Source organism: Tinamus guttatus, unplaced genomic scaffold (genome assembly GCF_059628265.1).
Source record: "Tinamus guttatus ecotype Peru unplaced genomic scaffold, ASM5962826v1 Tinamus_guttatus_pri_ptg000052l, whole genome shotgun sequence".
Classification (NCBI taxonomy): Eukaryota; Metazoa; Chordata; class Aves; order Tinamiformes; family Tinamidae; genus Tinamus; species Tinamus guttatus.
Genome location: NW_028288586.1, coordinates 10,379,373 through 10,406,259, shown reverse-complemented (window position 1 = coordinate 10,406,259; position 26,887 = coordinate 10,379,373). Strand labels below are relative to the sequence as shown.

The 26,887-nt window shown below is 40.1% G+C and overlaps 1 protein-coding gene across 1 annotated transcript in view; it reads left to right on the top strand.

Moving 5' to 3' along the window:
* Positions 1–26,238, top strand: part of DOK7 (docking protein 7) — a 59,723-nt gene extending 33,485 nt beyond the window's left edge. The window contains exons 8-12 of the mRNA XM_088539997.1: positions 10,862–10,904; positions 19,381–19,446; positions 20,457–20,528; positions 24,447–24,599; positions 25,636–26,238. Coding sequence (XP_088396123.1) covers positions 10,862–10,904; positions 19,381–19,446; positions 20,457–20,528; positions 24,447–24,599; positions 25,636–25,772 — 471 coding nt within the window. The 3' untranslated portion in view covers positions 25,773–26,238. The remainder of the gene's footprint in view (positions 1–10,861; positions 10,905–19,380; positions 19,447–20,456; positions 20,529–24,446; positions 24,600–25,635) is intronic.
* Positions 26,239–26,887: the final 649 nt, after the last annotated feature.

Genomic DNA, 26,887 nt, shown 5'->3' with positions numbered 1-26,887 from the left:
TAATGCAGGAACCTTTACACTCCATGGATACAGAAGATATTCAGATGAGGATGTGGCTATTGAAAATCCAGCTATGGGATTAACCTGAGGGTTGAGCAGCTCTTTGGCAGTTAGAAAGGTCCAAGATACCAAAAACATGGCTGCGTATGACAGATATTCATGCAAGGTTATTACAGAGCGGGGTGGGGAAGAGAAGTAAAAAGAAAATAAAACCATAAAAACCTATCGAAGAAATTCTCTTTCCTGGAAAAAAATCACATTGTCACATGTATTCTGCCCTTAAAGCATCCTGGAGAGGCATATTGGGTCAAATTCGGTTTTATTAACTCTTTTCATCTAGTGATGATTTTTTCATTATCTTTTTGCCTTTAAGATCCAAAACTGTTTTGCCTGAACAGCCCTTAGGCAAAACTGCAAGCCTTGCTCCACAGAAGGGTGTTCAAGGGCAGGAACCTCTGGAGCAGCTCGGTTTGTGTGAGGCTCTTGCAGCAAAGAGCTTCAGCTTGTTGGTTGGTCCCGTCCTCAATAATTGGATGCTCAGTGTTGAGGTTCCTTGCTGCAGGGCTGCCTTGGCTCTAGGTGTAGGAACACTGGGCCAAATTCAAGGTGACACAAGGAAACCTTGATGCTAATTGTGCAGCTAACTGAATCTCCTTCTAGTGCAAAAAAATGCTGCCAAGTTCATTTTTACCAGACACACACAACCACTTTTGTTCCGCTCCTATGTAAGGATGGGGAGGGAAGGACTTGTCTGTGTTTTGGCCACCCTCGTTAGTGTAAGAACATTTTGACCATTACATGGTCACTGGAACAACTCTAGCTTGCTTCAGGCATTCATTTAATTCATGGGTGTAGGACTGAAATATGGGGAAAAATGTAATGCGGAGCTACTGTGGCTCCCCTGCCCCCCTGTTTCAGCTCCAGGGGAGTTTGATCCATCAATCTGTAACAAAATGTTTTTATTTTATTTTTTTTTTAAGGTGGAGAGGTACAGAGGGGGTATTTTAAGACCAAAACACGTGACTGTTACTAATGTGATCCGTGTGATAAATAGCAGCCAGGATGGGATGAAGGAACGCCAGTCGTACGTAGAGTCTAGGCTGCAGTAAAGCCCCTCTCTCGCTCTCTTTGTTTGTGTTCTTCTCTGTTGTTTTTCATGTGTTCCTGTTTTCCCCTGTTTCCTTTCCCAAAGCAGGCTGCTGCTTTCATCCAAAGGAAAAGAGTTCCCGAGGAGGCTTTTTCTGGGGCCATGCACTGCTACCCAGCTCCGAAGGGCAGATGGAAAAGGGGCTTTAGAACTGAGTTTTTGCTCCGAAGCCCTCAGACATCAGGGTGTTGGGTGTTTGCAGTGTAAATTGCAGCAGCCAGCTGTCACTCAAGCAAAATGACTTTTCAACAGCTGGGAATCAGTGGGATACGAACTCTGGCTGCATTCCCTCCTCCCCAGCCCTCGCAGGAGCCTGGATTCTGTGGAATCCGCTGCTAATTCAATGCTGATTGGAAGCAATTTTGAATGTATAAGAAATCTGAGCCTGGAACATATTAAGGAAATCCAAACCTTTTCCAGCTCTGGTTTATTACAAGGACAGGGAAATGTTAAGTGGGCTATATCAGGGTTAGTAACTGTATCCCCGAGTCCTTGGTAGCTCTAGGAAAACTTTTCCAGATGATTTTGGCCAGCTGTGCACCCTGTGACTTTGAGTCTCAAGGAGTTTGTGTGCTATGGAAATAGCTACTACAGAAAGCTTTGGAAAGCTATGGAATAATTATACCTAATAATTTATAACCAGGCTGTCCTATGTAGGAAAAGCCTGTGAGCAGCCCCCATGCATAGTTAAGTGTCTCTGTCCTTTGAAGAACTGCAACTTAATTATAGTCTCATTGCCTTGACAAACCATAATCTCAGTGATGGGTTGGGGATAAAGGAAAACACTTGGATTTTCATTGCTTTCAAGCTTTCTCTCCCTTGTGTGTCCTTTTAGTTCTGTCCATTTCCTTTTGATGATCACTGATTATCTTGTTAGTTTGTGCTTTGGAGAAGCTGACTAACCTTAACTATAAATGTGAGGTTGTGGTTGGAAAAGAGAAGAAAATGAGTGCAAGCATTTTCTTTTTATTCTGTATTGTTTCATGGTTTAACTCACTGTAATTCTGTCTGCGGAGCAGGATGCATGAGTTATCACGAATCTTCTTTTTCTTCCTGTCCTTACATGGAATGGCTGGAAGGAAGGAATCAGATACTAGTCTAATGTAAACTGGCAAAGCTCCGTGAACTACAGACCAGTATTTTTATGTGTGTATTTTTAGTGCTTGTCCAGGGAAGCACAAGCGACTGCTGGGGAACAACCCTTTGGGGAAAAGAGAAGCAGCCGCAGACTCCAGAGCAGTTCCCAGGTGGACAGTTCAAAGCCCTGCCCTCAAACAGGAATGCTGAAATCACTGCTTGCTGTGTTCCTGCCTGGAGGTGTGGGCCTTACTTTGCTTGTGCAAGTCTGGGATTTCCCTTTGTCAGTTTTTGAAATAATTCTGTGTTTGAGCTGTTCTACACTTAATGTTAACCACAGCAGCACAGCTACAGAGACCCAATTATTGAGTCTGATTTTTGCAGTGATATCTGTTCTCTCCAGGAACAGATGTCTTTGTATTAAAGTCTTGTTGCAAGCAGGAGACTTACATGAAAGGAAAAATGTATTGCAGTTTTGCATAGTGGGATGGATTTTCTGTTAACTTGAACCTTTCTAACGAGAATAACTGTGGTAAGATGCTTCTGAGTACAGTGACACAAAAGCTATTTTACATTGAAAAATTCCAGAAATGTCTCTCATATATGTTGGTTGAGGCTCTTTCCCTTTCCTCAACAGAAGATAAATGATTCAATCATGAGAAATTAATGAATTGTCGAACCTTTTGTCTGATATGTCACTGCTGGTGTACATTTGCCATAAATAGCTCCTGTGGCAATCCAGAAGGCGAGAGTACCAGGATCCCGTTGTGAGTGCGCGTGTGTATCCTACGCTTGTCCTTTTCATTTGTTTTCAGACTCTTCAAGCTTACTGCTAAACAGCACTCTTTTAAATAATAATATAAATATTTAAACTAATATTATATTATTAATAAATAAGTATGCTTTTATGGGCTTTTAAAATTTTAAAAAGGGCTAATATTCCTTGAACTCCATTTCTACTGGGATGTGCTATCCTAAAAGTGTAGAGCAACACTTCCCCGTTGTCAAGCTCTCCTAATTTTGCAGGCATTTCTGCAGTACTGAGGTGCACCAGTAGCATCCATTAAAATACACCCAGCACTTGCTATCTGCGCACTAGGGCAAAATGTTCACTTATTCACACCCATTTGAGTGCCATCTGAGAGGTGTTTTCAGTGCTGCAGTAGCTTTATCTGAGGTCTCTGCCAGAGTGGGTTTCCCATGGTGCAGAAAGAGTGGGATTTAACAGATGTATTGCAAGAAAACACTCAGCACAGCAAACATGGGGAAACTGAGCGGATTTTACATATCTAATGTTTCTGTAGTAGTGTAATGCTTCCCCCTGTTGGAAACCAGAAAATATGGAATATAAATTGGGATATATGTAACTGAAGCCAGTTTGACTTGTGTTCGTGACTTTCCATTGCACTTGATAGGTCTTTAATTAAATACCAGTCTGCTTTAAAAAAAAAAAAAAAAAAGTGTTTATGATGGTACATATAAAGGATGTGTCCTTCAGTTACCAGGATTAAATTAAATTTAAAATGGCTTCTTCTGATATTAAAATAAACCAGTATGCAAAGATTCTTGTAATTTTGCCATCTTTCTGTAATAGGCTGTATACTTGTGTTCTCAGAGCTAGTGTTGATTTTTTTTTTTTTAAATCCTTCATAAATACGTTTACTCGGAAGGCCTCATCACTTCCGTAAGTGAAACACAGCCTCTCTGCGTGGCTAAAGCTGCTGCAGAGGCTGTTCCTGAGCTGCAACACGTGTGCGGTGCCTGTGTGCTCACCTGGGCAAAGCGGGGCTCAAAGCCGGGCTCAAAGCGGGGCCCAGAGCAGCGCTCGGGGTGCCCTGCGGAGCTCCCTGCAAGGAGGACGCGGGTATCGGAGCTCTTGCTTTAACCTTGTGCTTGAACTGGCTGCACGCGCCTTTGGAAAAGCACCTTAAGTTAACAGGAGTGTAGCTGAGCCAGGCTTGGGAGAGGAGGAAAGGGAAGGTAGCATTTTGTGAAGGCATCCCTAAAGCCTTGTCACATGCAATAAAAAGAAAACGCAAATCCAATGGATTAGTAGTTGCCTATACTATCATAAACTAAAAAAAAAAAAAAAAAAAATTAATGGCTGTCCTATGCTAAAATAGTAATAATGGTAGAAAAATTGTTTCTTTTCATTAAAATCCTGAACTGATCTACTGCTGCTCTGAGTCACCACAGTTCCTCTTAGGGGCTGGAGGGGACTCAAAGTACCTAATTTTTTATTACTTGGAGGAATTTGCACGCTTTAATATGCCCCAAGAATCTGTGATATGCTGAAGCTACAGTATGCCTTGGATTTTAGACCTGAATTTCTCTGAAGAAGAATCTCATGGTTGGGAGAAGAAAAAAAGGAAGTTATTTCTGAGCTGAGTGGATTTGATGGTATTTTAATGGCAGGTGTGCAAGGACGTTTTTGTTTTGAATGACAGAATGATTACCATGAGAGAGAGATCTGGTAAAAGATGAGGCAACCAAGGGCAATGTTAATACATTTTATTATGTGTCTAGCATCATTTCAGAGGTGTATTTGCTCAGAGCTGTGTGCTCCGAGGTCGGGAAATGTCATACCCCATTTATCCCATCTGACAAATGTACTTTTGCATACGCTTAAGCAACACCTATAGCCTGTACCTTAGTTGAGCTGTCATGATCCCTCTAGTTTTAGGAGGCCTGTTTTGAAGTTGGTTGCCAGTGCCACCAAAATCCGCAGCTCCACTGCTCCAGCAAACAGCTGATGCTGGGTTTGGCGGAGCAAACGGGGACGGGTTTGGCGGAGCAAATGGGGACGGTGCTGAAGTGGCATCATGGCTCAGGCGGCTTGCGGTGGATGAAGCGGAGTCACCAGAAGCTCCCGCCTGAAATGGGAACCCTGCACCTGCAGGTCGCCTTGGGCAGGAGGTTCTCCTTCACCTGGGGTGGTTTTGGAGGGGTCCAGATTTTACAAATTTTGTATTTTTTTGTAGTTTTGTTCAAAACCTGATCAGCTGCTCGGCTTGTTGAAACAGCCCCTCAGAGCAGGTGACCTTTAAAGGTTGCTTCGTGTGTCTGCGTTTGTTGACCTTTCCTGGGAATGTTTTTCTCTGTGGCAGCCTGGCCACTTCAGCTTTAAACTTTACCGGCCGCGTGCTCCAAGAGTAAGTCATCGTCTTTCACCCTCTGGACAAAAAATACCTTAACTGGCAGTTTCATGAGGGACCTTTTTTTTCCCTGCCTCCCTCTGAGTTATCTAAAATTTGGACGTGTTGAGGACTTACTTTTAGAAAAAAGGAAAAATAAGCATAGACATTTCCACTTTGCCTCTTTGTACAGGATTTCCCACTGTGTCCTTTGCTCCTTTGTGGCGTTGCTCGCAGCTGAGGATACTGACAGACCCACATGTCTGTCCTGTAGGTTCCTTGAGCTAATCCTAACAGTTTGGGTTTAATGCTTTTAAATATCCCATCTTGTTGGAGTTATGTTTGACTGATGCTATGATAACACAAACTTCCAGAGCATCTCTTGAGGGCCTGTTACTTTCAGTAACATCCCAGCATTTTGAATTCAATGCATGTCATGGATATTTCTTCCATGGTTCCTTTTCCTAGTGGGCAATAGCTGAGTCTGGGCTTGATACGCTGCTGGTGACCTCGCTGTAGGACTGTGAGGACTGCAAGTGCCCCTTGCAGGCACAAAACACATCAACTGTTTGCCTAAAATCTGTGCTTCTAGGCTATAACCCGCTCCAGAATAATGGGGCTATAAAAAGCTGTCAAACTTGGACAAGGCAAAGAAAACTTTCTTTCCAAAGATACCCACAGGGAGTGACATAAGCTGTGGCTGATGAGGTGTGTCTGAAACGTTGACAGTTATCAGGCAAATGGCATCTCATTCCTCTTGCCAGCTCCGGCGGAGCCCAGCTCAGCGTTACAGTCTACAGCTGACCTGGTTTTTCTTGGAAGTGTGGTTTCCTCTTGTGCAATTGGCCATGTTTGCAAAATAAGAAACAAAATGTTTTGCTGCTTTGAAAAATATATGTTTTACTTAGGACAGCTCTCAGGTTCTACCCTTAGAGACAGTATTGGGAGAGATTGCAGGAAGAACAAATATATATTTTTTTACATGCTTGGTCTATCTGACTTGCAAGTTCTTGGCTTCTTTTTACCCTTCAGAGGTAGGCACACAAAACGGCTGTGATACCTCTGCTGGTATGAATATGGCAAAAATTCTTCCAACAGGATGAAATAGTGTGGAAGTGTCTTCTTTGCTCTTTGTTGTAGAGCTTAGACAGGAAGAGCTGCACTTTGGGGCTGCATCTGGTGTCAAAGACTAAAGCTCCCACTAGTAGAGCAGGATTGAGTATGTAGCCCGTGAAGGTCATTTCAGCTTATAGAGAAAGGTAAGGGAGTGTGTGTGTATGTATGTTTATGTTTATACTTACACATCAGTCACATATATGGCTGTATACGTGACCGGTAATTTTTCAAACTGGAAACAAATCTCCTAAATCATATGTTATATGTTTCATGGAATTTAAACTGCTCATATATATATATATATATATGTGTGTGTACATAAAAAGGAAAAAAAAAAAAGACAAAGAAATCACTACCAATATTGACAAGACAAAAAACCTTTGATTGTAGAAATGATTTATGTACCATGATGGTTATGTGCAGGCACAGGAGTAGATGCCAGCGCTTAGGTTCCGTTTAGCTGCTTAAGGCAACAGAGCTAATCTGTGAATAATGATCCGGCGTATCAAACTGGGTGGATTCTCCTAATATATGTCATTGAACCCTACCCAGGATGTTTGGAAGCAGAACATCAAAAATGAATGTCATCTGACAGCAGCTACATCACTACCAGAGCTAAAATAGCCCTGGACATGCAGTTCATGGGGGTGATATCCAAGTGGCGCGTATCCGCTTACCGGGGAGATTGTTTGAAGTAAATCCATACATCACATATTTCAGCACTCTGCTCTTGGGTCACAGATAAAAGAATCTATAGGAGAAATGATTTTAGGAGTAATTCAGGAATTAAAAAGCAATTTAGGAATTTACCTAAATTATTTTATGAATGGATGTGTTGGGATTGGAGAGAAAAATGTTGCTAGTTATTGTCCAAATGTCATACCAGGCCAGGCAAAGGACTGTTACCTGATGAAATTCAGTTACTCATTTTCTTCTTTGGCCTAATTTTATGGTACTTTGAGCTTTATATTATACTTTGCATCTGAAAACTATGTATTTGTATGTTATGCCATAATATTTTTAAAAGGTTCTCCTACAGACAAAAGCATGTTTTGTCTTAGTTATGTAGGGTAAAAAAAAAAATAAAGTAACTTGTGAGTCTTTGATTCCATTCTTTTTACTGAGTTGCCTTAGTAGTAGCCCCTGGGAATTGGTGGAATTTCTCTCTTACTAGAGCAGGAAGTGAAATAGAATATAGTATCTTGGAATGGAAGTGAAGACAATTTTATAGTTGGAAAAAATCCTCTGATAACAAAAGACTTGTTTTATTTTATTATCCCTGTCTCTCTTTTTTTCTGTTTTTTGGGTTTTTTTTTTTTTTGTTATCTAATCACATCTCATTCTGCTAGTTATTTGATGTCTTCCATCCATTCACTCTAATTTCACTGGTATTTTATCAGTGCCATAGTCTAATTACATCTAATTTCACCTAATTCACCTAATTTCACACATCTAACTTCTGTTCACCTCCTTTCAGCTTGCTTTTGCATACCTAATCTAATCTTTCAATAATGACTTTGGAAGTATATATTTTTGATATCATCATTTTAGCCTTTAACAATTTTCTTAAGCTCAGATTTTTTCTTTTCTTCTTCTTCTTTTTCTTTCTACCACGAAAAACTATTTATTTTGTACGAGTGACTAGGAGTTCCAGTCAGAAGTAAGACTCCATTTTGGAACAAACTGTACATATGCTAACAAATGTCATCTCTTTAGTTCACAGTTATTTCCATATCAAATATGATGCTCAGTATAGAAGGATAATGATGGTTTAAGCTCTGCTGTCACATTCAGAGGTTGAAACGCCTCTCTGATTGATTTTAGCTCATATTAAGCAGCACGGCAGCACGTCTCCCCCACTCCCCATAAGTTTCTGCAACTGAAATATTGTTAGCAGTTTGCTATTGATGGCTTTTTAATCTTGCTTTTTCTTGCAAAAGTGCTATGCTTGTGCAATCCTAAGAGGAGGGAAAAATAGCAAACCTTAATTTGCAAGTAAAGCAAGTAGCTCTAATTTGAATTTACATCATGGTGAACTGAGCTATTTAGTAAGTAGGCCAATGCTATTTTGCAAGTAATAACTTTGCCTTAACTTAAAAGAAAAAAAAGTTATTAAAAATTACTGTTGCTTGTAAGATGTGTGATGATGAAAGAAGACCCTGTTCCTGGAGGTTATGTATAAAGAAATGATCAAAATGCCATTCTAAACTCAGAGAGCTTTCAGGTCTTCTGCTTTCTGTCCTCTTATCACTCTTCATGTTTGCACCATAATTTAGGTTACTCTGAAGCGTAATGTAATGCATTTATGGGAGGAAAAAAAAATCAGGGTTGTTGTCTAGTTTCATGCGTGGAGGCCATGCTGTGAGTGACACTAAGGCTGTGCAGATTAATGGATTTAGAGGGAAAGGAACATAGAGGAAGATACAGGGTTTTATTTTTCTCCTGAAATAAATTTTGACTGACCTTGCAAACTACAGTCCCCCCCATCCTGCCAGTTATGAAAAATATTTTTAAAGCAGAAAAGTTTCCCAAGAGATATGAAATACAACATGTATCATTAGACATCACTGGCAAGACTTGAATGAGCACTGCAGCAGCAGCAGCAGCATTGCAGTCTGCTGCTTTTCAGTCCATTAACTAAACTAACAGGCGCCGCTTTCAGGACAGTGTAATCCACTTTATATCTAAAGACATGTGTAAAATCCATTTTTTAAATATATTGCACATTAGCAATCCCTTCGTAAAATTTTGCTGGTTCAGGATGGTGGGGAAAGCATTTTTCAACACTGGTATAAACAATAGACGCCAAAAATGGAAAAAGGTTCCTAAATAAATGTTATATTCCTTGCAGTGGACTCTGAAGTCCTCTGCACTTTACCTGTGCAGATGCCCATTGCTTCCCACTGAAAGCAGCAACAACTTTGGTGGCGCATAGTAACTGCACAAACAAATACCATCCATTCCAGTTCCAGTTAATACAGGGTCACACCGTACTGAGGCTGCAGATGGCAGGTCTGCAGTAGGATCAAGCAAGAATGTCTTGTCCCTACTGTTCTTTTCCGTGTTCAAGGTTGTTTTGTGTTGCACATTTCAATCCTGTCCATTTTTAAAACTTGGTTTGATTTAAGCTCTTGTAGTGTATATTTTATTTTTTGAAACAGAATCAGTTTATACTTTTCTCATCTTTTTCTAGCTCATTACAAGTTCCATCAAAGCTAGTGAGTCTTTCACTTAACTGAGGTTTTACCTAGTTGCTAATTCTGTCTTTGTTTTTCTTAAATTCACATTTTTAGCTTCTGAAAAGTGGAAGGCAACTCAGAAAAAAAAAAGATTTGGAAGTAATAAACAAATGAGAGTTGAAAGTTATTAGTATACTATGAAGAAAATTAGCTCTGGTTCTTGCATCAATAAGCACCCACTCTTGAAAGTAATTTGACAAATTATTTCCCAGGAAAACAAAACAAAACAAACCCATGATGACCGGCTGTTTCAGAAGTTAATTTGCTTTGGGGGAGGATTCTTCCTGTATGTTTCTTTTTCCATCAATCACGTCGTTCAGTGCCATCTTGTTCTGAGCTAAAGTGTGCATTATATAATAACCCTTGCATCTTAGTGTGTTTGCCCTATGAAAGTCTTGTACAGGAATCTGTAGGGTTTGAATTTCTGCCTGAATATTAGGTAAATATATTTTGGCTTCTGGAATAAGAAAGAAAAATTTGGGGGGTAGTTATTACAATGTTTATATTGAGTGGAAGATGAGTGGTGTATCTAGAGTCCTGAGTGTTTCTTAAAAGCTATCATTTCACGCTTTGGAAAACGTGAGTTAGCACTGGTGCTCCGAACTCAACTGTTTGATGTGTCCCGCCGTGACGTGAGCAACCCAAAGTGGGTGGGATGGGGCAGAGCTTTTCCAGAAAGACCCTGCAGTCCCAGGTGGGGTTCGTCAGCAGACTGAAGTCAGCCTGAGCCCTGGGATATGTGTGTTGGGTTATGGAGGTGAGTTGTGGGGGCTCAGCAGGCTCCGGGCTGCCCGCCGCACCTACCATTTCTAGCAGATTGCATTAATCCTCTTGCCCATCTTGGTGTCATCTGCCTCTGAATGAGAATTTTGGTGCCTTTTGCAGTTTAATTTAGGACTAAATAGTGCTAAGCTTTGCTGTACTCGCTACAGTTGTTGCAAAGTTAGGTAGCCTGTACTAAGGTAAATTAAAGATTTACAATGTAAATATGCATGTTCTGCACACCTTCAGGTGCTACTCTGCTCCTGCTCTGTTTTCTAAAACACTAAGCCTTTTGATGAAGTGATTTAGCTATTTTTTCTGTGCTTTGTAAAGTTTCTGTGCCTTGAAAATAGATTTTTCATTATATAATTTTCTGTTTTCTTTAGGGAACAGCAGTTTTACAGTCTGGAGTCTTACCAGCTATACCAGGTAGGAGCTATTTAGTTATTTGCTTTACTAAATGAGAACAATTTAAAAACTTGCAATGAGAGAAAGGGGTTGATGGGGATAGGGTTAAAGACTGTGTTGAAAAGTATTCACTTCAGTTGCTTTTGCTGCAACTGCAGTATCTTTGAATGCAAGGGTTAATATGTTTGCAGTTCTCTTCTAGTCTAAAGAGGCTCAAAGTTACTAGTTTTACTGTAAAGCTTCAGTGCTTTTCTGCTGACATAGTCAAAGATCAAGAAAAGTGTTCTTCAGATGGCTAGATCCTTAGGTGATACAGCCTGCAACTGCTACAGTATCTGGCCTGCAAAGATGCTTTGGGTGCAGGTAACACACTGCCTGTCTTTGCACTGTGGGTCTCTACAGTAAATATTGGTAAAACATCTTGGCCATCTGGAGTTCTCTATTGAGCTAAGTTGTCTGGTGCCGGTTGTATCATCACTTCACCTCAAAGACAACTTTCCACAGTTCTTTGAGAATGCTAGGGTTTGTGTACTGCCTCCATCTTATTCCTTGGAGAAATTGGTGCAAAAATGTCATTAATATCTCAAGCATCTGTATGTTCCTTAACTGCTCCCTTGCTCTTTCCATAATTCAGTGGATATAGTAACTAATCAGGTTTTATGCTTCCAACTGACATAAGACAGCTGTTTCTGCTTATGTTTCTTTACTGCTTTTAAACATCTTGACAAATACATAAAGAGGTAGAGCTGCCTGAAGCTATACAAGTGAATGGAGTTAGACACCTAGGATAAGGAGATTTTTTTTGAGAAGGTCATGAGTAATTCTATTCCTTTGTGTTAGCAGGGAAGAAATCCAGAAGCATTGGGCAGATCTGGTTTCTAGTTATTCCATTCCAGTCAGTGGAATTACTCTAGATCTGTAAAGGTGCAAGTAGAAGCACAAATTGGATCATTACTTCTAATTTTATCTTTCCTTCCAGTACTCAGGTTTCTAGTCCTTTAATCAACCAGAGTTAAGCAGAGGGCTTTGTGCGATGGAAGTGTGTGTAAACAGAGGGGAACACGGGCCTATATCTGCTATACATATGTGATGGGTATGACATTGTCTTTGCATTAATTTCAATGACAAATTAATTGTGGATACAAATCATATCTGACAAAAACTTCATCTTGGACTATCCAAGATGATGGAGGAGTTCGCTATCATGATAAAAATTGCCCATAAGCACTTTGGAAATACAGAAATAGAGGACAAATTTTTGAATCCCCAGAAAGCAAAGATGAAGTACTGGAGAAGTCTGGGTGGATTTTCATATGTTGTGCAAGGGGAATGTATTGCTTAAGAAAACTGAATACATTTTGGAACAAATATAAAATTATTTAGGCAGGTGCACCCTATAGAGATCATGATGCTTAAGTAAGGCTTTCTTGTGCCATCTTTGTCTTATCTTAAATCAACTTGTAGAACTATATTCTTAAATACTATGCTATTTTCCAAGAGTACAAAAGCAATCAGCATGTTTTCTCTCATTCAGTAATGTCTCATATTTATTACCTGCAGGTATTTTAAAGGAATTAAGCTTGGTGTTACAATGCTTTGAACATAATACTGTCATATTTGGATATCCAGATTTCCCCATCACTAATCTAAGCCACATGCTGAAAGTCCATTGGTACCAAACAGTAATTCAAACAAGCTTTAGTGGACTTAAAGAACATCACTAGATCTTTCCTTCATTTGTCTACTATACTTTTTTACATCGTTCAAGGTAACACAGGGCAGTACTGATCTGAGGTAGCTACTTTCAAAAGCTGTCTTGCACAGGTACATGGCAAGACATTTTTACATTGATGTCTGCCCGATTTTACAATAACTCGATAAAGTTACCTTGCTCGTGAGGGGCCCAGTCCACTTAGTCATGTGTGCATGTGTCCACAAAGAATATTTGTATTTATTCATTCATTCAAATACAATATACCAATGCAGACCCATCTTTAGTGCTACAGACGCCTGCATATTCTGTATGATATTTTTGCTCTTGAATTCCTTAGTTCTGGATCACCAAATGGAGCTACAGAATTAGAATAAACTGTTTTAATGTTTCTCCCTTTATTGGTAGTGACTGTAGGTGATGATATTCTCCTCCTAGCTTTGATTGCATATACTGAGAACAGAACAGAATGAGCAACCTCAAAGAAATTTGCCTCAAGTGTAATGCCAAGTCAAAAAAATTTTATAAAAGTGGCAATAGAAAACAATTGTTTAAATGCCATTTTTGATTTTTTTTTTTTTACTCAAGGGGGGAAAAAGGACTTACTTGAAATAGGGTAAATAATATTATGTTTAAATTACTTTGTTGCATTTGTTGTAAATATCTTTGAACTGATTGATTAGAAGAGTGAATTAGATTGGTTGCATTTGCTGGACAAGTATTCTGATTGTTACTACATATATATATTTGAGAACAAGATAAAGGATTCTGTGGAGCTATGTGATGCAAATATGACTGTTCTAAAGTCGTATTTGTGCCATTATGGACCTTAAAAAAGTGTGATAGGCTCCTGAGTCCAAGAAGATGGTTCAAATTTCCTATTATTTGAGACTGCTGCTTGCAGGAGGCACCTAGATTTAGTACCTTTTGGACTAAGTTGTTCTTATGGGGCCTGTACATAGCTTGCCATGAAGGCTTAAGAAATTTTGTAGCCTGGAGCAGCAGATACAACTAGTAGACCTCATTCCGAGCTGTGTATGTGAATGGATTTCAGCAGCAGCTTCCATGTTTTGTGTGAGGGGGTCATGAAGGAGGTGAGTGTTCAGCATTGAGAGCCAGAACCAGAGCCCAGCCCTTCACAGCAGAATGAGGGAGCTGGTGGTCATCTCAATGAGCTCCTTGCTATGAATCACAGGGCTGTAGGGAAAGCAGGGCTCAGGGGGTTCTTCAGTTCCTACCTCTGCCCAAGATTAGGATACACTAAACTATCCAAAGTGCTTCACTCTTCTTACATTTAGACTGTGTTTCCAAATAGCTAACTAATCTTTCTTGCTGTGATTTAGGCCCATTACTTAAATCTCATGCCTCTTTCCAGCTCATTGCAGCAGCTTAGGCAGGAAGTTCACTTGCATCCAACACTTCCACATTCTCCTCCAAAATATTTGGGCCTGCTCAGCTGAGGAGCTGTTAGCCCTGTATCTCCTGTTTCACCCATGATGTTTTAAGCACTAGGCTGCCGTGTGGAGGTGGAGGGGAAGGCCACTCTCTCAGTCCTTAGTTGCCAACCCTCTCAAGTGAACCGAGCAGGAAACCCAAGACCCTTGCATAGCTGTAGGCTCCTATTTAAAGAAACCAAATTCAGAATTAGAGTGGATTTGCAGAAGTGCTTAGGCTCCCTTTACAATCCCTGCAGAAGGCATTTCATGAAGGCTCTCTGTAGCATTTTTTTTTTGAAGTTGGAAGCACCTGTCCCTTCCCATTAAGTATGGGGAGTCCAAATGCCCCGACATTCCCAGAAGCCAGACCCAGGCTGGCATTTCATCACCCAACTTCAACAACTGCAGCGGGAGGTCTGAATTTGACTCTCATCTCCATTCATGACCTCCTTGTACTTCAGTGTTGCAGGCTGTGGCAATGCAGAAATTAATAGCTGATTTGGAAAATAAGCAAAAAAAAAAAAAAACCCAAAAACAAACACCAAAAAAACAACCTTCTTTCCTTCTTGGAAGCAATGTACTTGGATATTGACTTTTTTTTTTTTTTTTGGTGACTCTTGAATTCTTTTCTGTGCAGTTCCTTTACTGTAAATGAGCAAATTCATTTGCTTGTAATATGGAATACAAGAGCTACAGACAATGCTTGACTGGAAATGTTCAGAGAGGCTGTATTAAGGAACAAACATAAAACAGCCTAGAATTCAACTAAAATGTCAAGATGCTGATTATGAACACACTAGCTCCATTAAATTTTTCTTAGGTAGATAGGGAGCCAAGAAAGGGAGAAATGAAGAAAAGAATATAATTAAGTATATAGCAGCAGCAGTGGTTACTGAAAATGAACTTGGATGTCTTGCAAGTTCTTTTCTCTCTTTCTCACTTTCTTTCTCTCTTTTGCAAACCTATTCAGCCTGATGTTCCTATTCTGACCTTCAAGGAATTAATTTAGATCAGTGAGAAAGCAGAATTTGGCTGGTACTGCGTTGGCTGTTGTTGTTTATATTGAAAGTAACTTACAATTCATATAATTTTAATAGGTTATCCATTTTTATAAATTATCAGTTTTTCAAATGAAGAAAGACAAGATGCTCTATGGCAATTTTATTGAGCCAGCAAAAGATTGTGTGCTGAACAGAGCCCATAATAATGGTGTCATTATAGAGTTGGATGTTTTAATAGAACAATATTAATATAATGGAAATGGTTAATAAAACTCTGCCATAATACGACATGTTCTTGCTTGACTGTGTTTTATTTTATATGTGCACTTAAAATAATTCCTGTAGCAGAAGAAAAATAAGAGCTCAGCAAAAGTAGGTAAGCTGATAAAAGCATTCACTGCATTTACAAGCTAAACCTTGCCCTTAGTGCATATCTGAATTGCTAAGAGCCCAGTAAGGAAAAGATCAACCCTGTGAAACCAGCTGATAGTGAATGATTCAAAGGCTGCTGCTTCCTCATCCTGGCTGTGCAGATCCAGCAGGCCTCTGTTTTCTGTTTTGTGGGAGGCAGAAAGCGAGTCCATGCCATGGAGATCCATGTCATGCTTCCTGATATGCTTCCCATGCCTTCTCTGACACCAAAATCTGCCGAGGTTATTTATCCTGATTTCTAGATAACAGAGATGAGAAACCTTACTTGCCAACATAGTGATTTTTTTTTTGGTGATTTCTTTTTCTTTTTTTCCTACCTCTGTTAAGGAGCCTTCACTGTGAGCTTCATTTGCAGCCTGCACAGCACATGTCCTGACTTGGATGCATCAGGACTTTGGGAACAAAAGAATCTAGTGCAACTCTAAAAGCATAGTTTTAAAAAACAAAAATGTTCCCTGGCACAAAAACTGCCTAACAACTTTGCATTTTTCAGGATGGAAGGTTGGGTTGTAGTTGCCCTACAGCATGGGAAGATGAATTAAAGCTACAGGTGCTTGAGTGCATTGCTGGTTGGAAGTGGTGCTGCTGCTTCTGAATTTCCCTGTCAGATGAAAGGCATTTTTAAAGGTGAAATTTGTAGAGTACATAAGCATATTTTATGCATACCTCATGTACTGCAGATAATGCTATTTGTATAGCATAAATTTATGAAATAACTTTGAAAACACAAGAATAACAAAATCGGGCAAACTTTAGATGTCAGTTGTATGGCACCAGGAAGTCTTTAATTGCATTTACATGAAATTAAAAAAAAAAAAAAAGTGTGCCTGCAGCCTTTCTCCTGTAAGGCAATAGCTCTAAGCTTTGGATGCTCTTCTAAGCAAGGTATCTGCCCTCAAAGGAGGACAGGATTTGAAAATGTCACTGACTGGGCTCTGTTTATAACTTGTATTGCAGCTTTTCCTATCTGTTACTTCCCCCCCACTTATTTTTCTTGTGGCACATGTGCTGTAGCTTGCCTTTATTCTTGAAGAGTGGGCAGAGAGAGGTGAAGAAATGAAAAAAAAATTAAATAGCAATTGCTTTTGTTCTATCTACAGCAGATGTCTGAATTCTAATCTTGGATAGGAATATAAAAATATTCTGGGAGGAGATAGCCCACTTTGACTTTGTCACGTTTTGAGTATCTCCTTCCTCTCACACGTCGAGGAAAGTAGAATGCAAATAACTTTCTAGCTGAACTACTCGGCTGTAACGATGACTTGAAAGAGTTCCTGGAAAGTGGAAAAAGTAATTCTCAGTATCTTGGAAGACAGAAACAGTGATGAAAGGGAGTGTCTGTCTCCTACCGGATGCTTTGTACATTCAGAAATTTATCTTGATAATTGGCTCTTTCTGTTGCTGCAAGTGTTATTCTAGGATTTATAAATGAAAATCAAGCCCATATATACAGTAGCTATAAAGAAAGAGGAGGAAAACATCTGGGCTGATCTCTGTTGACACGTGCTTATACAAGGCAGTTCAAAGCTTAAAGACAATTCCATGAGAGACTTAACTATGTAAATTTTTTTCTAACGATGAGAAATCTCATCTTTTGAAGATGAGAAAAATGCAACAGGTCATATCCTGAAGCATTAATATGATTCTCTTAAACCATCTCCAAATGCGAAAACTTCAGCTTGACCATAAATGGATTTGAACATTTTATTGTTTTCACTCTCCTTTACTCTTGTACACTTTTCACAGATCCTGGAAAATATTGTTTAAAAATCCACCTTCCTTGCAGAATGATTTCTATTGAATTACACCATTTTATTATTATTATTATTTTTGGAGGATAGGGAAAGAACGCTTAGTTTTGTGGTATGGCTGAAATTAGCCTAAAGCTGTCATCTTCCCTCAAAAGCAAGATGATAATTTCACCTGCACGAAGCATGTTCTGGTACTCTCAATAATGCAGGGACAGGATGCCCGAGAAGAGAAAAAGGAAAACAAGATAAAGTGAAAATATAATTAATTTCCCTAATAGAGAGCATGCATGCTTTATTTGACCCCCCCGCCCTTTTTTTTGCATTTATTTACAACAGCAGTCTCATTAAATGCAAAATTTCAATGTATTTTTACCAGTTAAGCTCTCACCAGGATATATAAAGTTTCTGCAACCTGATCTTATTAACATACCAAGTCAGTTCCTGAGTATGTATGCTTTAAAATGATTGTTATAGCCTGGAAAACCTGGAAAACCCTGGATATACTTTCTGAATATCCAGTTACTGCAAAACTAAAGATTTTGGTTCAGTCATGTGCTTCTGAAATACATATTTAATACTCTTAATCTGCATTTCTGATTAATCTGATACCGGATTTATTTTATGAGGGTATAGAAATAATTGTCAAGCATATGAATTACTAGGATTAGACATTATATTACCTGAATACATATTTTAGTTATTTATACCAGAAATGAGCACCAATTAAATAAACTGTTTTCTTTAAATTCATAGGTGATGTAGATTTCTTGGGTGTTGGAGACTGCTATCTATATTATAGAATTTCCTCAGGGGTAGCGTATAAGCTGTGTTGGTTTTGGATGCTATTTTAAAAGCAAGTTGCATAAAAGGATCCCACCTGTTCAGGGGACGGTTCATCGGTTTGGACAAGTGTTAATTCTGTGCATGATCCTAAACCCCCAGCAGCACATGTCACTAGTGGCACAGCCTCTACCTTGGGTTTCTGCAAAGCTACTTATGCAAGTTACTTGTGCAAGAAGCTTCCTTGGAATTATTCAGGTTAGGAAGTAAACGGGAGCCATCACGATTAAGGTGCTCCCAGCAAGAAGAGTAGAGGCAGGAAACTCATGGTTGGATAGGGAAAATGCTCACTGAATAGGTAGGTGTGATGCTGCTCAGGTTGCTGGTCAAATGAAGTGGGGGTGCATGCATGTGAACAACCACAGTGTGTGTCCACTGGACATGTCCACTGGTCTGGATGTTTCTGGATGGTCTGAATTGCTTTACTAGCTCTTTTCATCTCAAGCTTCCATATCTAATCCTGTAGTTAGGGCAGATTCAAGCTGATCCAAATAGGGCTGGGGAAAGGAGACTGCCTGTCCTGCCTGTCGTGCCCTCGGGAAAGCTGTCTGGGCTGTAGCGCTGGAACGGTGTTTCACAAGAACCGCCTGTGACCAGCGCTGACACCTGCAGGAGTTGGGTCCTTTCCCTACCCTTCACCCCTGGCACCGCTTTTGTATTCATGCCAGCTGCTGGTTGGGGGACTGCTGGAATTGTGATGCACTTCTTTACGGGTACAAATTAAAACACAGGCAGTTCCACCTCCATGTGAGGAAGAACTTTTCTGTGAGGGTGACAGAGCCCTGGAACAGGCTGCCCAGAGAGGTTGTGGAGTCTCCTTCTCTGGAGATCTTCCAAACCCGCCTGGATGCCGCCCTGTGCCACGTGCTCTGGGTGACCCTGCTGGAGCAGCGGGGTTGTATCCCGCTCAACCAACCTCAACCATTCTGTGATTCTGTGATTCTTTTGTTAACTTGCCTTAATTTTTCCAATACCATTTTACTTCTCAGTTCAAGGAGACTTCCCTCTAGGTAAGGTAGTATTCAGCACAAACAGGTTGTATCTCAGAAGTTTATAGAGAGCATCTTCTCTTCCAAAAGACGGGCATCAACAAAACTGCCCTATAATGGCACAATCTCAGGATAAAGAACTGAACGAGAAAAAGGAAAAAAAAAAAAAAGGGGGGGGGGGAGGGGAATGTTCCTTGAATGAAGAACAGAGACTTAAAATTCTTACCAGAATTTTTCTGATGTTTCAGAAACATTTACTAAGGATGCTGAGGCATAGCAGATATCTAATAATAGCAGCTGGAATTTAGAATTAATGTGAATATCTCTTTGAAAGCAGGTGCTTCTTCTGTTATGGCAGCTTCTGGATCTCTGAAAGTGCATAAAGGGCACACTCTGCAAGCTGGTAGGTCTAAGTGGTTAGGAGGTATGCGTGTGCACATAAGTTTAACTTAATTTAAACTTAAAATGGTAAAAATAATGTATGATTGTAAGACATACTCGTGTTTTTGTTAGAGGGTTTTGTTGGAAAGGCATTGACAGATGGGATAAGTTTAGAAGATGTAGTGACAGATGAGATAAGTGTTGTTGCATAGGCAGTAATCTTATTCACTGCTCTAAAATACTGCCAACCCTTTAACAAAGGACACCCATTAGAAAAAAAAAAATCACCTAAGGCCATGACAAATCCTGGAAATCCTGTATGCTAGCAGTGAGATGTGGGGGGAAAAACTTTCTGCTTAAAGATATTTCGTGATAATGGAAGAAAATCACTAACACAAATAAGCAGATGGAATTGTATTTGTAGCCCCAAACCAATCCCAGTATGCTGATACTTTGGGCTTAGCTTGCCTTGTCTGAACTGAGGTGCACTTTGAGGTCATGCACGAAGCTGGGCATCTTTTTCCAGCTTAGTGCTCTGGAAGTGTCAGTGGTGTCGTGTAGTCTGGTTTCTTGTGAAGATGACTGCTGGCGCTTGCAAAGCAAAGTTGTCTTTGGAAGGGCCTGTCCAAGCACTTTCCACAGCGCTTGTCAGAGATGGAGACGTTATCCGTCGTGCTGGAGGTGGAATTTTAACAAGAGTCTTCCAGATGCTCCCACATCTCCCTGATTCATGCAGTCAAGACTGCTTTGCTCCCACATCCACACAGAGCAAAGCACACAGTTGACTTCAAAGGCCTTTAGTGTGGATATCTGTAAAAATGCCCTAGCACTTATTTCCTTGCTGTTGAACTCATCAGAAAATGCTCAGATCACTACTCCAGAGAAGTAAATGTTAGCCACTGTTTGTCACTTAGGTAATTTTTCAGTATTATTTAGATTTGAAGGTTAGAAGACAAACAAAAATTCATATGCTTTGTTTTTGTCTTGCAATTTATTAAGGCCAAAGCCATTGACAGTGTTTCTGCCTCCTAGGTCCTAAAGGTGGCTGTGAGGTGCCAACACTTTCTGCAGAACCTGGAACTCCTACTAGCCCTGAGGAATCTGGTGAGTAAAGATCTTTGCAACCAAGTGTAGCAGAAGACATTAGTATCTTCTGTTTTTCTCTCTTTATTCTTGCATGTTGTGTGTCTTCCAAATAGTGTTTTTTTCATGGGGTTGGTTTGTGATCCTGTCAGCTTTGCATGCACATGCACACACGCACACAAACACGTCTCGAGGCTTTGTTTGTAGCATTGGTTGCTTTATTTTCTGCATTGTTTGTATTGCAGATGTCAGAGGATGGTGCTTACATTGGGCCTAAGTGTGAATAAATATTTATTAAAAGACAGGCTGAAGCTCCCATATCAAACATCACTCTTTTCTTCCTTCCCCAACCATGCTATCTTTTTTGTTCTTTTTCATGCTTAAATGCCACCATATTTGTTGTGTTACTTTTCTGGTGCTACAGATTTTAACTTCCTTCCTTCCTTCCTTCCTTCCTTCCTTCCTTCCTTCCTTCCTTCCTTCCTTCCTTACTTCCTCCTTCCTTCCTTCCTTCCTTCCTCCCTTCCTCCCTTCCTCCCTTCCTCCCTTCCTCCCTTCCTCCCTTCCTCCCTTCCTCCCTTCCTCCCTTCCTCCCTTCCTCCCTTCCTCCCTTCCTCCCTTCCTCCCTTCCTCCCTTCCTTCTCTCTCTTTCTCTCTCTTTCTCTCTCTCTTTCTCTCTCTCAGGCAGTTATATTCTGTCACTTCTTCCACATTTTCTTCACATTATAACCACATTTTGATCTGTTTTTGTCCCATGTTCATCCTCCATGGTGATCTCAAATCCTTGTGCTCTAAGTCCCCTTCTCCTAGCCTCAGTTCATTGAGAACATACTGTTGAAACACTGCCCTTGTCCATGGCACTTTGTGCCCTGTTTTCTAAGCAGGAGCTTTTGACTGTCTTCTCTCCAGATAAACATCTCTCTCCAAATAAATATCACATAACCTAGGTTTTATAATTTGAGTTTCTTTCTTTTTTATTATTTTTTTAGGAGGAGGAAAAATGAAAAACAAAATATTTCTAGTCTGCAGTGCTTTAACAGAAGCTAGATTCATAAACATAAACAGCAGGAGATTGCTCCTTTACTACCATTACAGCTCACCCAGCTTCACTCTTGATTTATTTACTTATTTATTCATTCTCCTTTGGGTTAACTTACAACAGGAACACTTGATTTCCGCCTGGGGTTTCTTTGTTCTGTGTGTTCCCTTTGCCTCTCTTGCACAAACTGCACCAGTTGATAGACTGTTCTCCATATATCCCTTGGGTAGTCTGGAAGAAGTATTACATTCAGCTCTTGGAAACCTCACAACTACTTAGTTCTGTGGTTTTCTTGTTTTCATGCCATGAGGAGGTTTTACTCAAGCTCCTTGGACATCACTTTAACAGTGTATAGAGAGACCTCCAAATTCATGGCACATTCATGGCTCTGTGTCAGTCCTGAGACTGTCATTTGCTGCCTACTTTAACTGCTTGACATGCAGATTTTCCATGCTATGGTTCTCCCATATCCCTTTCGGTATGGTCAGGCCAAATTCATTTGGAATTCTGAATAATTTAGTAATTTCTGCAAGCCATATTTAAAGCGATTTCTTTTGCTTTGACTATTTGATGACCCCACCATCACTTTGCCTTGTAACGACTCGTTGATGGTCAGAAAAATGGTGGGTTACTTCATGGTTGTTCCACTGTGTTCTTTATGAAAATCTGTCTTCGAAAATGGTGGACTGCAAGGTAGAGGTTCCTTTTATTTAAATAGGTTTAAATCTGGAGAGATTCTGATGTCCTGGAACCTGCTTCAGTCTTTGACAAATCTTACTGTTTCTTGACTGTGTAGGAGCCATTTCTGCTGTTCATAGTGCAGGCTAAGAAGAAAAAATGATTTCTGTTAATGGCCATTCCCATATGCTGTCGGCTGGATATAAGAAGTCATTCTCTTCTGTGCTGTAAATAGCTTTGGCCACCTTTTGTCTCTCTCTGCATGCAGGCACTGTCTGACTTGGCTGAGAATGGAATGGGAATAACTGAGGGTTAGGGGTGGGCTTTCTGTGTGGCCAAGGAAGGGCTGGGTGAGAGACTTCAGGGAGAGAAAGACACTGAAGGTGATGATAACATTTCTCTCTTGCATTCCTCAGTCCCAAAACTGAATTAACTGATGGTCCTCTCTCTGCAGTTTGTATTATTCAGAAACTGTCATTTCAGCAATTTGGAGAGTATGCAGGAGGATTTAGATTTTATATTTCCAGTAGATCTGGGCTTTCCAAATGAAAGTCATGGTATACATTCTTTGAGCAAGTTTCTTCCCTTCCTAACAGCTGATCAACCACACACAGGCATCTTATTACCTCATGTTTAATGGTGTGCTTTTCTCCAGTGATGACAGCCAGTGCCTGTGGCTCTGAGTCTACTGCATGTCTATGACAACTATTTTTCCATCAACTTACTCAGATACATGTAAATGTATAATTGTGGGATTATTTTTTCTTGTTATAGAGAAAGCTAGGTTTGATATTGGATTAAAACGTTATAAACAAAACACCCCCTCCTTCTCCAGCACCCAGGGTATTGCCAAAGGCAAGCCTTAAAAAAGGAAGATGGGAAATGTGTTGCAATAAAATGCAATAGCAATGAGAGATCAGTGGTAATAATTCTGTTTTTTTTAATATGTATTTTACAAACTGTGTAAAAAGAAAATTTAAAAATGAATGTTGGCATCCAAGCAATAACAGTCAGAACCTGTCTTCCCTGTGACCTCTGTTGACAGAAGCATTTTAATTTTGAGCACTTGCTGATTCCTGCAGGCTGAAGAGTATTCCACCTGGCCTTAATTGAAGTAGGAGCCAACAACAGTAACTTGCTCTATAATTACTTAAGCGATAACTTTTTAGGACACTCCAGGCTGTGCGTCTGGCTGTGGCTTTGGGATGTGATTACACTGTGAAAGAGGCATTGATATGCTCAGGACTCCTTCCCCTAGGCCCCTGCCCTCTTTCATTGCCTACCTAAATGTATGCTGCTGAGCAAAAGCAAAACTCAGTAAGTACTGTGACTTTTGGGGAGCAAAGAAGCTGTCAAGTCTTCTTGCAAGCTCTGGAGATGCTGAAATGATATTCTCAAAACAGGCTTTCAGTTTTGTCCTGTGAAGTACTGTGCATTGGGAACAACTCAGATGGAGGTTAGAAAGTAGAGCTGGAAGAGATCTTAAGAAGGCAAAAAAGTCTTTTAGTCAAACCCGCTTTATAGAAAAATGCCTCCTGACAGCCTAACTTTCTGTTAGTCAAGCTTTTTCCTAGATACTTTTAGGTGCAGAAATTCTTCCACCTCAGTGGGGTTTCTTCTAATGCCCTTATGGTCTTAGCCAGCTTCCCCCACTATCTAACCTCTTTTCTTCCATTTAAGTCTTTTATTACTGTTTGTCTCCACTAGACATCAATTTTATCGTTTTCAGATTGGTGCAGGGAGGCTGACAGTACTGTCCCCTCAAGCTTGCCTTCCCCCGAGTTACACAGTTCTTCAATCCCTTTTCTCAGCACATAGTTCCTAGACTACTGGTAATTTTAGTTGGGCTCCTATGAATGATGTAATTGTCCACATCTTCCTAAGGCAGATGGCTACTCGGAAGGCTTTAGAAATGCTGTGTTAGTATTGGAAGCCTTGAAGTTTACAGTACTTCAGCTTGAAAGTTTCTGCATGATGCTTGTTTTTTCCACAGCTGCATGAGATCACAGGCTGTCGTTTTCTGCATAGATTCTGATTTTGAGGATCCTTTTGGTATAAGCCTTACTTTTATGTCTCACCTGGCATTGAGGACATACAATCTAGCAAGCTCAGGTGTTACTGCTGAATATTTGCTTTGATGGAGCAGTGCTTTGTTATAAATGGATCACTGGTCATTGCAAACAATGTATATTACTTATTACTTATTGCATTATTTATTTTAGAAGGTGCAGTAGGTTACTCAGCTGACGTCCCTGCATCAGATCAACCCCACAGTGAGACAGCCACCTATGTTAATATTCCTGTCAGTCCTACATCCAAAAAACTACTTCATTACATGGAACTGGAACTTCAAGAATCTACGACAAGCATAAGAGGTAAGAAAGTCTGCAATATTGTTTAAACAACAAAGGAGGTGATAATGCTGAGGTGTAAGTGGTGTGGGGAATCCTTATTTTTCATCTACCCATAGCCTCTTGTTAATAGAGGAGTCCTACCTTACTCTGTAAGTGAGGCCGTTCTCAGAATTGCCAACATTTTTGGGAAGATCTTTAACTAATGAGGTTCTGTAGTATGTTGCATCGTTGACGGGTGCATTGTATATGAACTACTAAAGCAAACATTTCTGAGTCTGGTTTGACAGACACTAATTTGCTCATGTTTTCAAGGTTTTCATCTTATGTACTAGGACTAGAAGGTTATCTGAATTTCCTTCTTCCAACCCTTTGGAAACAGGGCTGTGGATATAGGTGAACAGAGCTTGCTCTTGGAGATACCAACTGCAGCCAAGCAGCAAATGACCATAAATACTTTATTCTTTCATGCTAAAGTTTTTCTCAGTCTGTCCATTCAGAGAGCTGTCCTCCTCTTCATTACATTATTGCTGCTTACTGGACCAAATGTCCTGATGCCCGGAGCTGCAGGTGGTTGATCTGGTGAATGTTGACAGAATAGGACTAATCCAGACTAAGATGAATCCCCGTCAATGCTTCCACGCCAGCATTGTTTTCTTTTCAAATATTAGGTGTTGTTCGTTTACTGCATAATAGTTAAGTGATGAGAGATGTGTCCCAAAAGTGGGAGAGTAGAGTTCAGTTTCATCTCTTACTGGGACAGATACAGTTTCAAACCTGGGTCAGAAATGCGAGTGATTCACTACACACTTTCTGAGGAGAAGTAGGTGCCTAAAAAATGTAGATAACAAAACTTTGAGTTTTTGTCTTTTTAATTTTGAATTGAATGTGTGCTGACAGGTAATCATTTTACTCCCTTTATAGATCTATTTTTAAGACCAAAGTATTATTGTATAGGAAGCCTGTGGAACAAGAATCTTACTGCCTTAACCCTGGGCGAGTTTTGCCCAGGAATGCCTGAGGGTTATAGCCTGTCCCCTGGCTTGGTTTGTTGTTCCAGGGGGTGGCTCGTCCCGCTACGCTCAGATAGACATCGCGGCCACGGAGACGGCGCACAAAGTGGGGACGCAGCACGCGCAGGGCCGTGAGGAGCGCCTGCAGCAGCTGGAGCACAGGAAGAAAGGGGCTCCCCAGTGACCCGCCTGCAAAGGAACTTTTTGCTCACTGTAAATTGGTACTAATTTAACTTTCAGAAGATCCACATTTATTATTAAAAATATGCTCATACAAAAGCTGCCATTGCTTATTGTATTTATACCAGATTCATTCCAATATCTTGGTTCCTAATTGGAAAGCTGGTAGCATGAGGGGTGTGTGCGTGTGTGTGTTCTCTCTCTCATTTTTTTTTAATTTGGTTGTAAAGTCCAGATTATTTTTTCATATACAAAGATGAAAGTTACCTTTTTCTATAGTTCCAAAATCCTGGAAGAACCTGGAACAAATCTGGTGATTATTAAACTGAGGCATTTTCTTTACAGATAAAGGATTAGGGCGCGTGCAGAGACAAGGTGAGTGTGTGTATGTGGTATGTGTATGTATGTGTCTGTGTGCGTGTATATGTACGTTTTGTATGTAAGCACACACTACTCTGATAAAATATATGTATATAACTGAATATATAAAATATTTAAAACTTTTATTAATATATTAATGGGCTCTTAATTACAAAAGCAAGAAAATTTGGTGCCTTTTTTGAAGGCACAGTTTTTTCATTTTTTAACACTCATTTATGGACATGCTTAACTTTACCTATGGATAATTCAGTTTCAAAACTCACCAAGAGTTCTGTACCTTTGGCTGAAATTGCTCTGATCTGGAAGAGCTGCAGTGTTAAGGGCACAGATATTTATATACAGACATGCATAAGATCACACACACACAAGATGTTTAGTTATGTGTATAAATCACATACCTGAGGCAAAAAAAATACAAGTCATTTGAAGGGCTGCTTGGGGTGCTTCTCTTTTTGAAACTCCTGTTTTAGACAGTTTAGGCTTTGATATTGTAGTTGCTGGGTACCTATAATTCTTACCATGCTGTCCTAGAGTTGAAGAGATCTTTGTTTTCAAAATCAGGCCTTGGGTTTCTCATATTGAATATCTTAAAATTAAGGTACTCAGAAAACCCAGTCACTTTTGAAGATGAAAATAAAGGGCTTGTTTTCCAAAGCTATACCTTATAATGGAAACAAACTCCAAAATCAGATCATCCAGCTTGCAACTGAGGCTTTTGTTGAATAATTCTCTGCAGAA